General features: G+C 41.2%; 1 protein-coding gene across 1 annotated transcript in view; it reads right to left on the bottom strand.

Moving 5' to 3' along the window:
- Positions 1-12,669, bottom strand: part of C11H12orf42 (chromosome 11 C12orf42 homolog) — a 48,332-nt gene that overhangs the window by 28,298 nt on the left and 7,365 nt on the right. Inside the window, 1 exon segment of the mRNA XM_060114231.1 lies at positions 11,093-11,103. Coding sequence (XP_059970214.1) covers positions 11,093-11,103 — 11 coding nt within the window.

The raw sequence follows: 12,669 nt of genomic DNA, 5'->3' as shown, positions 1-12,669 counted from the left end.
TGAACCCTGAGGAAAAGAGACGGGGAACCGAAATATTCTCTAATACAATTCTCAGAGCCTTGCTAAAGGTCAGCGGTTCCCAAATACCTTTAGTTTGCAGACCATCATATGCTGGCAGAAGTCCCCCAAGATCCTCCCTCCTATTCATGGCTGAAAAAGAAATGCCCCGCCAGAATAAATCAGCAGAGTGGTGATAACGGAATGAGACAGTCAAAAGAAATCTCACAGGCAAAATGTGAATCAGTGCCATAAAATGACAACTGTCATTTTCTTTTTATATTTGCAGTCAATTAGGATAATACCTACGTCACCCTCTAGACTATAAACTCACTGAGGGTGTGGATGTGGCTTCTATTTGCTCTTCACTATATCCTCAGTACCTAGAGCTCAGCACCAGCTAGATGGTTCGAGCTACAGGGTATAAATGCTCAGCATGCATTTGTTGAGTAAATACTTTAAATAATCTTTTTTTTTTTTTTTTTTCGGTACGCGGGCCTCTCACTGTTGTGGCCTCTCCCGTTGCAGAGCACAGGCTCCGGATGCGCAGGCTCAGTGGCCATGGCTCACGGGCCCAGCCGCTCAGCGGCATGTGGGATCTTCCCAGTCCGGGGCACGAACCCGTGTCCCCTGCATCGGCAGGCGGACTCTCAACCACTGTGCCACCAGGGAAGCCCTAAATAATCTTGAATATTACACAAAAGCAGTCTAGGAACCATGAGCATTTGTTAGATCATAGTTTGAGAATCCCTGCCAGCAGGCACTGGAAGTTGATATTGAACATAGCACCTAGGGGCATCTTCCATTTCATCTAATTAGCATTATCCCTCTGACTACCACTGGCCTATAATTATAGTCTTTCATCTTTCTACTCTAAAATTCCAATTGGAGGAAAAACATGTTCCATTTTTGGTCAAAGAGCACCTGCTATGGTGTTTTCTGTGTACTTTTGGTCAGAAAATGTAGGGGCAACAGTATAGTCTGGAAGCCATACACCTCGAGCTTCGCGCCAGCTTTCACCACTGACTAGTTCCCGCTTAGTTCCTTTAAGCCTTGGTTTCCTCATGTGTTTATAAATGGTGAAGAGAAAGGGAGAAGATAATACTTCCTCTGCATCATTTTGTGGATTAAAAAGTAAGCTGTGCAAACTGCCTAATAGGTGCTTAACGCATAGTTTATCATCTATGAAATGTGGTTATTCTTAGTTACAATCAATGACTAAATCCTCAAAGTATCCAATCTACTTAATCCTGGGGCTTCATATTTGAAGGAACCATTAATAAACACTAACCTGAAACATGAGGGGAGTTGATTATGGATCTACCCTCTTATTTTGAGCGAAAAAAGATTTCGCTCAAAATAAAGCACTAAAAATGCATCACTGGAAAAAACAAACAGCTTGAAGTGACTCTCTTCTTGGCTTAAACAATGTATTAGGAACAAGTTTCCTTTTGCTCCCTGTTCTGAGGCGAAAAAAGGATTCTCAGGTCTCTGGCATCCTACCTTCATCTTGCTGGTGGGCATCAAAACTGATCCAAGGTGTAGCCCTTGAGGGAAGGATGGAGGTGCTTCACCAAGAAATTGTTCTTAAGGGAAGTACTTCTGCTGCATAACCAAAACTGATTTCCTACAAAGTTACAGTTACATGAGCTGGAAACTTCACTATTAAAGCAGAGTTGCTGTTCTGACTGGTCTATAGTCAAGACATATATTCAACGAGAGGCCAAAAGGGAAAAGTCCACTGTTGTAATGAAGAAGTAACTGCCTACAGGAATGGTGTGTCCCAGTGCCATCGGCCCCTCTGTACACCGCTGAAAAGTTTGCTCCCACCTGGCAGCTTGTAAGTCCCAGCTGTAGGGCTGGGGACAAGGGTCTGAGACTGTGAGGGGGAGCCCATAGTAAACCAGGAGGGGCAGGGAGCTTGAATATAAGACATTGCGTATCACTCGGGACCATGTCCCTCCTGCTGGGTAACCTCTCATACACCACACACACCCTGGCACCCTGGTACCAAGCTAAGCCAGGCTCTCCTCCTACTTTCCATGCTCACCTTACCCAGCCTCCGTAATCAACGGTTAAGTGACTGCTTTGTTAAAATGATTCTCTAAATATCCCCCTGAAAAAAGCTGCCCTGCTTTAAATGAGCTGGTTGGGCAAACAGGAAGTGACAACCAGGGTTAAGCCTATGGAGGGTGGCGTAGACCCCTACCCATGGGAGGTGAGCGGAGGTGTGCTACAGAGCCTCCTCTCCTCTCCCAATTCATGACTTTACTAGGTTACCCTGAAATTCTTATCCTTTCAGGAAGTCATGGTTTGGGGTTAAGACGTTGTCTCCGGAAGTTCTCCATTTAAAATCCTATGTTGTATTTGGAAGGGGATACCACATTAGTTCCCTAGCATTCACTTCTTCACCTCTGTGGACTTGCCATGGTAGACATATGAACCTTCTCCAATCTCCTCAAGCCCAGAACCCATTCCCAGCAGGACCCTGACACCACCGAGAAGACAAAGCCATCCACCATGAACCCCTTCATGTGCCTCTTCTATCTGTCTCCACCCACCCAACCCTTTCCTGTCCCCTTTTCTTTGTTAAGTCCCAGTCAAGCCTCGACCTGGCCTCTTCATTTTGTCCCCTGCCACTTCTCCCTACACCGTATTGTGTTAATTGTCCATGTTTCTATTGGGAATTTCTATCTCTTCTTCTATACCTGTAAATGACTCAGATCTTTTAGCTCTAATATTGCTATCTTATCTTTCTCTTTCCCTTTACAACCAGACTTTTGGAAACACAGGGTATGGTTTACTCTGATTGCCTCCATTTTCTCACCCCCAACTTACACCTTAATCCTCCTATTCGAATTCTGCCTCCACTACTGAAAATGCTCTCCAGATGATCATCACCAAACCTTAATCACCGAATCCGGTGACCGCCTCTGTGTCCTCTTCCACCTTGTCCACTAGGCAGCATTTCCTTATTTCGTATATTCCCTACTTTCGTAACTCTTCTTGTCTCTTTAGACGTTGCCCTCTCTGGCTCTCCATCCATATTTCTGATCTTCTTATTTTCCCTACTGGTTCTCCTTCCATCCCTAACCATCCATCTCTCTAAAATGTAAGCATCCCCGTAAACAGCACTGAACAAAAGCTTTCGGCACAGATGGAAATGTTCTGTATTTGTGTTATGGCAGCGGCCACCAGCCAGATGTAGCTCGTAAATATTTGAAATGTGGCTAGTGCAACTGAAGAACTAAATTTAATATTTTATTTTATTTTAATTAATTTACATTTGAGTTGCTGCATGGGACTGGTGGCTAGCATACTAAGCAGTGCAGGCATAAAGTTCTGTCTCTTTGCAGCCTCTCTCAGGGAACTCACTCTCTCCCAGAGCTCTCCCTATCTTGTCTATGCAGAGAATAACCAAAGCTTTCTCACAGGGCAAAGAAACAGACCCATGTTTCCAGGTTCCTTTTGAAAATCTATACAGTTCTTTCTCCAACACCTGGAACTCCACATTTTGGATTCTGCACTTTACTGCTGTTACTGATGCACTTGAAACAGAAGTCATCCTGGGAAAGCTCAGAGCAGCATCTGGCTTCTGTACAGCAAGCTTTTCTAAGGAGGCCCAAAGGAGTGTTTCCTGGTCACTTGCAATGGCTCTGTTGTATTCACTCTTTACAATCCTCTCCTCCCTGACTAGATTTCTCTGTAAAGCCCCTTCTCAAGGTACGAGCTTCCAAAAGTGTTTTTATTTTTCCCCAACACTTTTATCCTTTTCAATTTTCAGACCACAGCTTCATCCTGTTGCCTATAGTTTCCGGGTCCCCAACATTTGTCAAATAGGAGAGATGCTGTGTGGAGTCTCTAGCTGATTCTTGGTTCACAAATGCTGGTGATGCATGCACTGGCAGAAAGGGGTACGAATGGGAAGCAGTGCAGCGGGAGGAGGGCAGGAGGCATTTTGACTGATTTCAGCACTTTTTCCAACGTATTAGCTAAATCCAAGTCTGTCCAGACACAGCCACCTAGCCTCAAGGGATGAGCCTACCTCTCTTTTGTGGGAAAGATACATAGAAAAGCACATTTTTATAAAAACAATCAGGATATTCATTCATATTCAACATAAACATGCCCATGTTTCATCATTTGACTGATTTTTAAACTACAAATAGATTAGATTTAGAAGACTTCTCTTTTCTTAACCTTCATGATAAAAACAATTCAAGACATAAACGTTACAGTTGACCCTTGAACGACACAGATTTGGACTGCATGGATCTGCTTACACACAGATTTTTTTTTTTTTTTTTTTGCGGTACGTGGGCCTCTCCCTGTTGTGGCCTCTCCCGTTGTGGAGCACAGGCTCTGGACGCGCAGGCTCAGCGGCCATGGCTCACGGGCCCAGCCGCTCCGCGGCATGTGGGATCGTCCCGGACCGGGGCACGAACCCATGTCTCCTGCATCAGCAGGCAGACTCTCAACCACTGCGCCACCAGGGAAGCCCACACACAGATATTTTTTCTACAGTAAATACTACAGTACTACACGGTTCTTGGTTGGTTGAATCTGTGGATTAGGAGCTGCGGATATGAAGGAACCATGGATATGCAGGGCTGCCTATAAGTCGTACGTGGATTTTAGACTGTGAGGAAGGGTTGGCACCCTTTACCCTGAATAGTTCAAGGGTCAGCTGTATTTGCATTTGGGGTCTCTAAGGCAGGATGACATATTAAGATACATATATTATTGGGTAAATTCAAATATTTGAATTTATATTTCATTTATGTGCCACTTGTACTCTAGTAAGGTCATGGTATTTCAGAACTTCTAGTGATATTTAGATCATCTGCACTCAAATAATTCACTCAGAATTTAAATAAAATAGACTATTATGAAATGCATTTAACAGTGTTTCTTGGAAAGAGGGGAAGACTTCTTAAAATTTGCTAGGAAAGAAGTAACACGGAAATCGAAAAGGACAGTCAACCTAGAGAGATGCGAGAATGAGGTGATCACTAAGATTGTCTAGCTTACCACCTTCCAAGAGCTTCCTGGCCACGGCACAGGGAAGTGGAACGCTGGCAAAAGATGTGAACAGACATTTCACCAAAGAAGATATGTCAACAGCAAATTGGAATGTAAAAAGATTCTCAACATTAGTCATTAACATGCAAATTAAAACCATTACACACCTATCAGAATGGCTAATTAAAACAACTGAACTGTTGGCGAGATGGGGAGCAAATGGAACTCTCAGACACTGCTGATGGGAACTTAAACAGACCAACCACAATGGAAACAATTTGGCAGGTTCTTAAAAAGTTCAAGTTGTTAAGAAGAAAGTTAAACTACGGGGTGATCTAACCATTTCCATCTTAGGTATTTATCCAAGAGAAATGAAAACATATGTCCATATGAAGACTTGTACACAAATGTTTGTACCAACCTTATTTATAATAGCCCCAAGCTGGGAACAACCCAGATGCCCCTCAACAAGTGAATGAATAAACAAACTGTGATGTATCCACACAACAGAATACTACTGAGCAGTGATAAGGAACAAACTATTGGTATATGCAACAGCATAGATGAATCTCACAATAATTATTCTGAAAGAAGCCAGACCCTCCCCACGAAAAAGAGTGCATACTGCATAATTCCATGTCCATAAAATTCTAGAAAATGCAAACTAACCTACAGTGACAGAAAGCCAATCAGTGCTTGGTTGCCTAGGGATGGGAGGCATGGAGAGACGGGATGGAGGAATTACAAAGGTAAATGAGGAAACTTTGGGAGGTGATGGATATGTTCAATATCATGAATGTGGTGAAGGTTTCATAGGTGTGTATGTATATGTCAAAACTTATATTTGTGCCCTTAAATATGAGCAGTTTATTTTATGCCCATTATGCCTTGATTAAAGAGTTGCCTAGCTAAAGTCTATTTTACATTTTAAAATGAAAGAAAGATCCCTTAGACTAGGGGGAAAGTACTTTGATGTTATAGGCCCATCATCTCTCAGTTTTTTCCTGTTCTATAATATTCTCTACCTACAATGCATCCATTGGGTATGTTGTATAATCAAATATTTCAAATAAATAAATAAATAGGTGATGATGATGTTGATGAAGAAGGAGAAGAAAGATAGGGATAGATGGATGGATGGATGGAATACTTACACCAAGCTGATCAATTTGCAGGCATGTCTGCCTTTCTACAGATCTCCAAGGTAGAGGGGTACTGGGTTGCATACCTCTGGTACATGATGAGCCTCAAAGACTCAGCAGATACTCAAAATACTTGATGGGCCTCCTCAACCTTTTCCTTTTAACAGAAGAGCCAACTTTCTAAGACCAAAAGTGTTGTAAAGATATCAATTGACAGTGACAGACTTTCTCTCTCATCCCATGAAGTCTGGGACATGTTATTCTACTCTAATAGAGATCTAGGCAAGGAATGATGCCTTATTGGATCCCATTACAAAGTGTTCACATAAAGAGAGGTGGCAGGGAAAAATGACTATGCATTGAGCTCCTACGGTGTGCCAGGCACTGTGCTAGGTATTCTGTAGACACAATCTCTAGTCCTCAAATCTGTCCAAGTGCAGTTTAATGACCTTATAATATAGGCTCCCTAAGAATTTTAAGCAAAGTTAATCAGAGAGCTTGCAAATGAGAAAACATCCTGCTCTTTTAAGGAAAAAAAAAATCCAAATTTAAAGATTACACACGCATTTTCCCCCTCTCTTTCTATGAAAACAAGTCTACTCTTAAACAAAACTCCTTGACAGGAGCTACAACACGCACAGACGACTGGACTGAATTAAATTAGAGAGATGACGTCGGTTTCTGAGGATCAGCATTGATAGGAAAACCTCATTGTTCTGTCACCAGGTCTCTGCTACCCTCCCAGATGTCAGACAGAAAATAACCAGACAAGTGCAGGGGGCAAATTCAAGGATACTGTTTCAGAACCCTTTGCTTGTTTACCCTGTTTACAACTTAACACTCTGCATCCAGGACACAGAGGGTTGTAAGGACCTGTCAGAGATGTTGTGACGTTGAAAAAAATAAAAAGAAAATATGCACATGTTAGAGTTTTAGTACAAATCCAAATGGAATGACCCATTTTCAAAATATCAATGTTTGCTGCCAGTGTGATTTAACAAAATTTTTAAATTCTAATGTTCACAAATGAAAGCAAAACTCTTCTATACCCAAGCACACACAAAGTGATTCCCCTACATGTCTTCCCAGAAAAATTGAGATATTTAATAACTTCTTTTAATTTATTTCTACAAAGGCATTTGAATCACAAAAATCAATTCAGTTTGACTTCTTTTTACCCTGAGAAAAACATAATTCAAGGCGGCAAAGTTAAAGCATTGCTTTAAAAAGAGAAACATGCTGAAATCAAAGATTTTTTTAAAAATTAGACTGTGGACACAGTTCTCCATTTCCTAAAGAATACTTATAAAAGGAATTACGTAGTTGAATAACCTTAAAAGAAGCAATAAAGTCAGCCGAGGGATACCTCCTGACATGCCTTTTAATGGCATTTCAAAAGCCAGAATTTTTAGTAATGCTTGAATCGAAACATGAGGAGAAAGTCCATTGTTTTTCTCCAGGGCTGCTAGTTTTAATGGTACAAATTTATTGAATCGGCACCATAATAAGCACTACCAATTAGTGTATCCATGTGACCTAAATGTATATATCCAGAAGGAAAGATTTTTATCTTTGTCATCTTTGAACCCAGACAAGAAGCAGTAGCCAAGCTCAGGCATGTTACCAGATGTCAGCTGATGTGATCAAAACAGGGAAAAGCCATGCATCTGAAAGCCTTCCTATATTTGTGTAAAATTAAGTTGTTTTCAGCCAGTTTCATCTTTGTTATACAATAAAGTGGGAGGGCAGCTGGATCTTGGATTAAGATAAAGAAGTCTTCCTCACTCATCCACAAACATGAAAGTTAATCTAATTCAAACTTCTTGAAGCTGTGTTTTCATGGCACAAAGGGAGCAGCTGCTGAAATGGCCATGATGATGCCAGAAAGGTAGCCAATGGACACTGAATCTCTCCATGCAGAATTCTACTTGAGAATTCTGGAGAATTCTGAAGAATTCTGTGCATGGGCTGATCATCCAAGGCTTTAGAAGGTGGCAAGGACCACACCGTTCCTTTCCTCTACTGGGAAAGCTCAGGTTTTTGCCTATCTCATTCCAATCAATAATAAATACGACAACCCCTGCATTACTGCCTATATCCCCTACTTAGAGAGAAAGGGAACCAACCACAGCCTGGTACCATGTCTCTCTCTCTCTCTCACACACACACACACACACACACACACACACACACACACACACCCAACACAGGTGATTGGATAAACCCTGGGGCCAAACTGGACTAATCAGACACTCCATTCTCCGAAATCTGAAATCTGGGCACAGGGAGTAAATCAAATGGCTGGAAAAGTCTGGTGGACCTAGGGGATGAGGGCACATTTGGGGAGGTCCATGATAGTCCAAGGGCAAATAGAGAGAGGAAGCTGGTTTCCAGAAAAAGAAGAGCGAGGGAGATGCACATAGTAAAGAAAGGGACCAGGTACCCAGAGGGAGAGAGAAAAAGAGAGAGAGAAAGAGAAAGGCACAACAGCGCATTGGAAAGGGCACTGGGCTAGGAGAAAGGAAATGGATTCCAGTCTAGGATTGGCTACTGCTCTTGAGGTAGCTCTAGGTAAATCTTTAACTTCACTCAATTTTGGTTCCTTGATTTCTGTATAGCTCATATTAAGACTTTAGCCGCTTTGGGGTCAGGCAGAGTTGGGTCTGAGTCTGTGCTCTGATCTTTGCAAGCCCTGTGAACTTAAGTCACCTGCCTTGCCCTCTTTGGCTTCAAATACATCACATGTAAAATCAGAGTAATAATTATACTCCCTCATAAGGATTTTGGGAGAATTAAATAAAGGATGCATGTAGAACATAAGGCATCCAAGAAATATCAGCTCTGTAATAATAAAGAATTATTAACCTTTCTAGGAATGTTTCCTCTTCTATAAAATAGAGATAATAATAGTATCTTACTCATAGAGTTGCTGTGAGAATTAAATGAGTTAATACACATAAAGCATTTAGAAGAGTGCCTGGTACATAGTAAGGGCTCAGTAAATTTCAGTTGCTATTATTATCTCTATTATTACTGTTGATATGATGATGATGTTATTACGATTATTATGATTATCATCCCAGTGCCTTGCAGGACCTGGCAGCACTTTTAACATCATCACCTTTGCAGATTAAGCTAGTTAATCAGAAAACTACGGAATTATGTTTGCCTCTGTGCACAACTTTGTAAATCTTGGATGCTTTATTAGGGCTATTTTTGCTGGCACCACCCCTATTAAATATGCAGCAAGAGTGATGATAGTTCGTTTCAATGTGTTTCTTGTATTTTATCTAGGCAAGCATTTCAAAGTTATTTGTGAATGGGAAAGAAATAAGCAAAAGCAACCTAAATGTCTCACAAGGGAGAAATGACTAATTCGATCAAAGTTAAGTCAGCTGGGTATAATACTGTTGAGCCTTGCTTAACTGAACCATGAAGCAATACAGAGAATGATGTAGTGGTAAGTTAAAGCAGATTATAAAACTGTACCTATTCCGTGATTGAAACTCTGTGATAATACCTGTATACATGGGGAAAGTCTAGATAACTCTTTGAAGCAGTGATAAGTTTTGTCAAGCTATGAGGATCTGAGGACTCTCACTCCACTGGCCATACCTTCTGTAATGAATTTTTCATAATAACTGCCTCATACCCTATTAATTAGATTACTCCAATGTTAAGTGACAAGAAAAGTCACAGAAAACAGGTCCTGCTGTTTCTAAACACAGAGGAAGTCCATGACAATCCTCCAAAGTTTGACCGTGATCACTTTCCTTAATTACATGAGGGCTTGGTCAGCCTCTCCCAGAGATGACATCCAAGCATCACTGACAGTCTGCACCATGTTTTGTAATTACCACTTTTATGGATGCTGTGAACTACAAATAAAGTTACATGGCAAAAATTCCATAATCTCAATAATACCATGTGAAAATCCATTATTAAGAGAATAATGTGAATGTCAAAAATAATAAATTAAAAAAAAAAGAAGAATGTGAATGTCTAGCCATCATCCCAGGTGTGACCTCTCCTCACTTTTTGTTAAACTCTATGCCTGAGAGACACCCTAGGCTGGATTCTAAGAGGCATTTATATCCAGATGAGATGGAGTGAGAACAGCCATCAGTGCTATACCAATCTATGGATAACTGACAAAGGAGTCCCAGCTGATCAGAAAATAGGAGGTAGACATTTTGCTCCACCCAACTGTCCATCTCCTGGCCCAGAGAACAAGGGTTTGTGGCCAAAAATAGAAACAGAAAATTTTAAAAAGCAGAGCCTCCTCTATGTATTGCATGCACTGATTTTTGAGGCAAGGCATGTACTCCACTCCCTGCCCTAGATCCCTGCCTGGATGTACGGGGAGAGAGGAGGGTGGCAGTTGTACAGTCTCGCCCAGAAGATACAGACCCTACATGTCAAGGGTCAGGTCAGAGAAAAGCTTCATGGTAACAATGCTTGATGGAGTTTTAACCCCTCTTACGATCCATGAGTTCCAGGTAGTCAGGCAGTGAGAGGAAGGAACCACCATATCAGCGGAGAGCACCAGATGGAGGTGGGGTAGGGGTAGGGGTAGGGTTGGGATTAGGATGTAGGTTATTCCCTGGGAGCAGGTCTGGCCCTGTACCCATCAACCTGCTTTCCGGCATCAGTCCTGAAAAGGATCAAGTAACTTCCAAGTAGATAATGAAGAGAGACAAATGACTGCTGTGTTTTCTAGAAAGGCCCAAGGAAAAGACACTACTGCTCAAAGACGAAAAATATGAACTTTTATAATGCTATGTATAAATGGATATGTAGTTACAGAGAGCAAAATGAGGAAGAGAATGCATCATCCTGAAAGCTCAGAAAAACCTCCTGCAAACAAATATTTGGGGACTTTTAGAAAACAGAGTTTGGCATCCTTAACGGAATATAAGACATAGCCTTACCGAAAAGGAACCTGCAAAAGAACAGGATAAGATGAAAGGACAGGAGCATTAGAGGATTTAAAAACAACAGGATGACCAGCAAAGACCAATAAGCAGAGAAGAAACAGAGCAGGGTGAGATAAGGAACAATTCCACGGAAATTAAATGTCCGATAGCAGTGTCAAGATCTTCTTTGTATGAGTAAATAAAATAAGCAACACTGCAAGAAAATCAAATCAACAGTAAGGAAGATGCAGCAGACACTGTTGGTACAAATAGAAACTATATTTTCTGCAAACAGATGCCACCATTTGTTCAAGTATCCAATTCTCAGTTAAGGGGGAAATCCCTGTGAATGAGAACCGCATTCCTTTTACCATGACTGGTTTAGGGGAGGGCATGTGACTTAGGTAAGCTCAGTGAAACCTGAGGGGAAGTCTGCTGGGGACTTCTGCAAAGAGTCTGCTCGTGAAGGTGACAACACACAGATAGACTGCTCTTCTTCTGGAACGTGAGGCTACTTTGCTCACATGAAGGAAACTAACTTGCGGGCATGGTCCCCACACTGGGCATGGCTTCTCTTAGTCATATTTGAAAGAATCCTGATATGCCGGGCAAATGTGAGAAGTTCACCCATTCTCAAGAAAAGAAAAAAAAAAAAAATGGATGAAGAAATGAAAACCAACAGAGAGTAGAAAATAGGGAGGATACGGACAAGTAAAAACAAATTAAACCTAAGAAATATAGGAGTGCCCAGATAAAAATAGAGAGAACAATTGAAATTCAAGGAATAGCAAAGATATAATTTAAGAAAAATGATAGGGGATGAAAATATCCTGATAATTCAAACCAAAGCATTCACTGTATTTTAAGTAAAATTAATTTGAAAGGCTGTTACATAGGTTTATAATAGCAAATTTTGGTTTTCCTTTCAAGGATAAAGAAAAATCATGCAAGTATTTAGGTAGAAAAAGAAATGATGTCCACCTCTGTATATAAATAAAGTTGGCATCTGCTACTTTTTATACAATTTTAAATACCAATGACAATGAGCCAACGTCTACAAACACCAAATAATTTTACTTCTAGTTAAGTTTTCATTCACGTGGGAAGACAATAGAAAAATGCTGTCTGAAGATATGCAAGGGATCAGAAAATATACCAAGTAAACGTGTTTCTTTAAAATTTTACTTTAAAATGTCCTTAATAAACTGAAAGATTAATCAGGATTAAAGGCTGGGGACTTCCCAGGTGGTGCAGTGGTTAAGAATCTGCCTGCCAATACAGGGGACACGGGTTCGATCCCTGGTCTGGAAAGATCCCACATGGCCTAGAGCAACTAAGCCCGTGAACCACAACTACTGAGCCCACATGCCACAACTACTGAAACCCGCCATGCCTAGAGCCCGTGCTCCACAACAAGAGAAGCCACTACAATGAGAAGCCCATGCACTGCAATGCAGAGAAGACCCCACTCACTGCAACTAGAGAAAGCCTGCGCACAGCAACAAAGACCCAACGCAGCCAAAAATTACTTACTTACTTAATTAATTTAAAAAAAGATTAAAGGCTGGTGGTGAACACAGAAAAAATTTAAA

Source organism: Mesoplodon densirostris, chromosome 11 (genome assembly GCF_025265405.1).
Source record: "Mesoplodon densirostris isolate mMesDen1 chromosome 11, mMesDen1 primary haplotype, whole genome shotgun sequence".
Lineage (NCBI taxonomy): Eukaryota > Metazoa > Chordata > Mammalia > Artiodactyla > Ziphiidae > Mesoplodon > Mesoplodon densirostris.
This window is presented reverse-complemented; position numbering and strand designations above follow the sequence as displayed.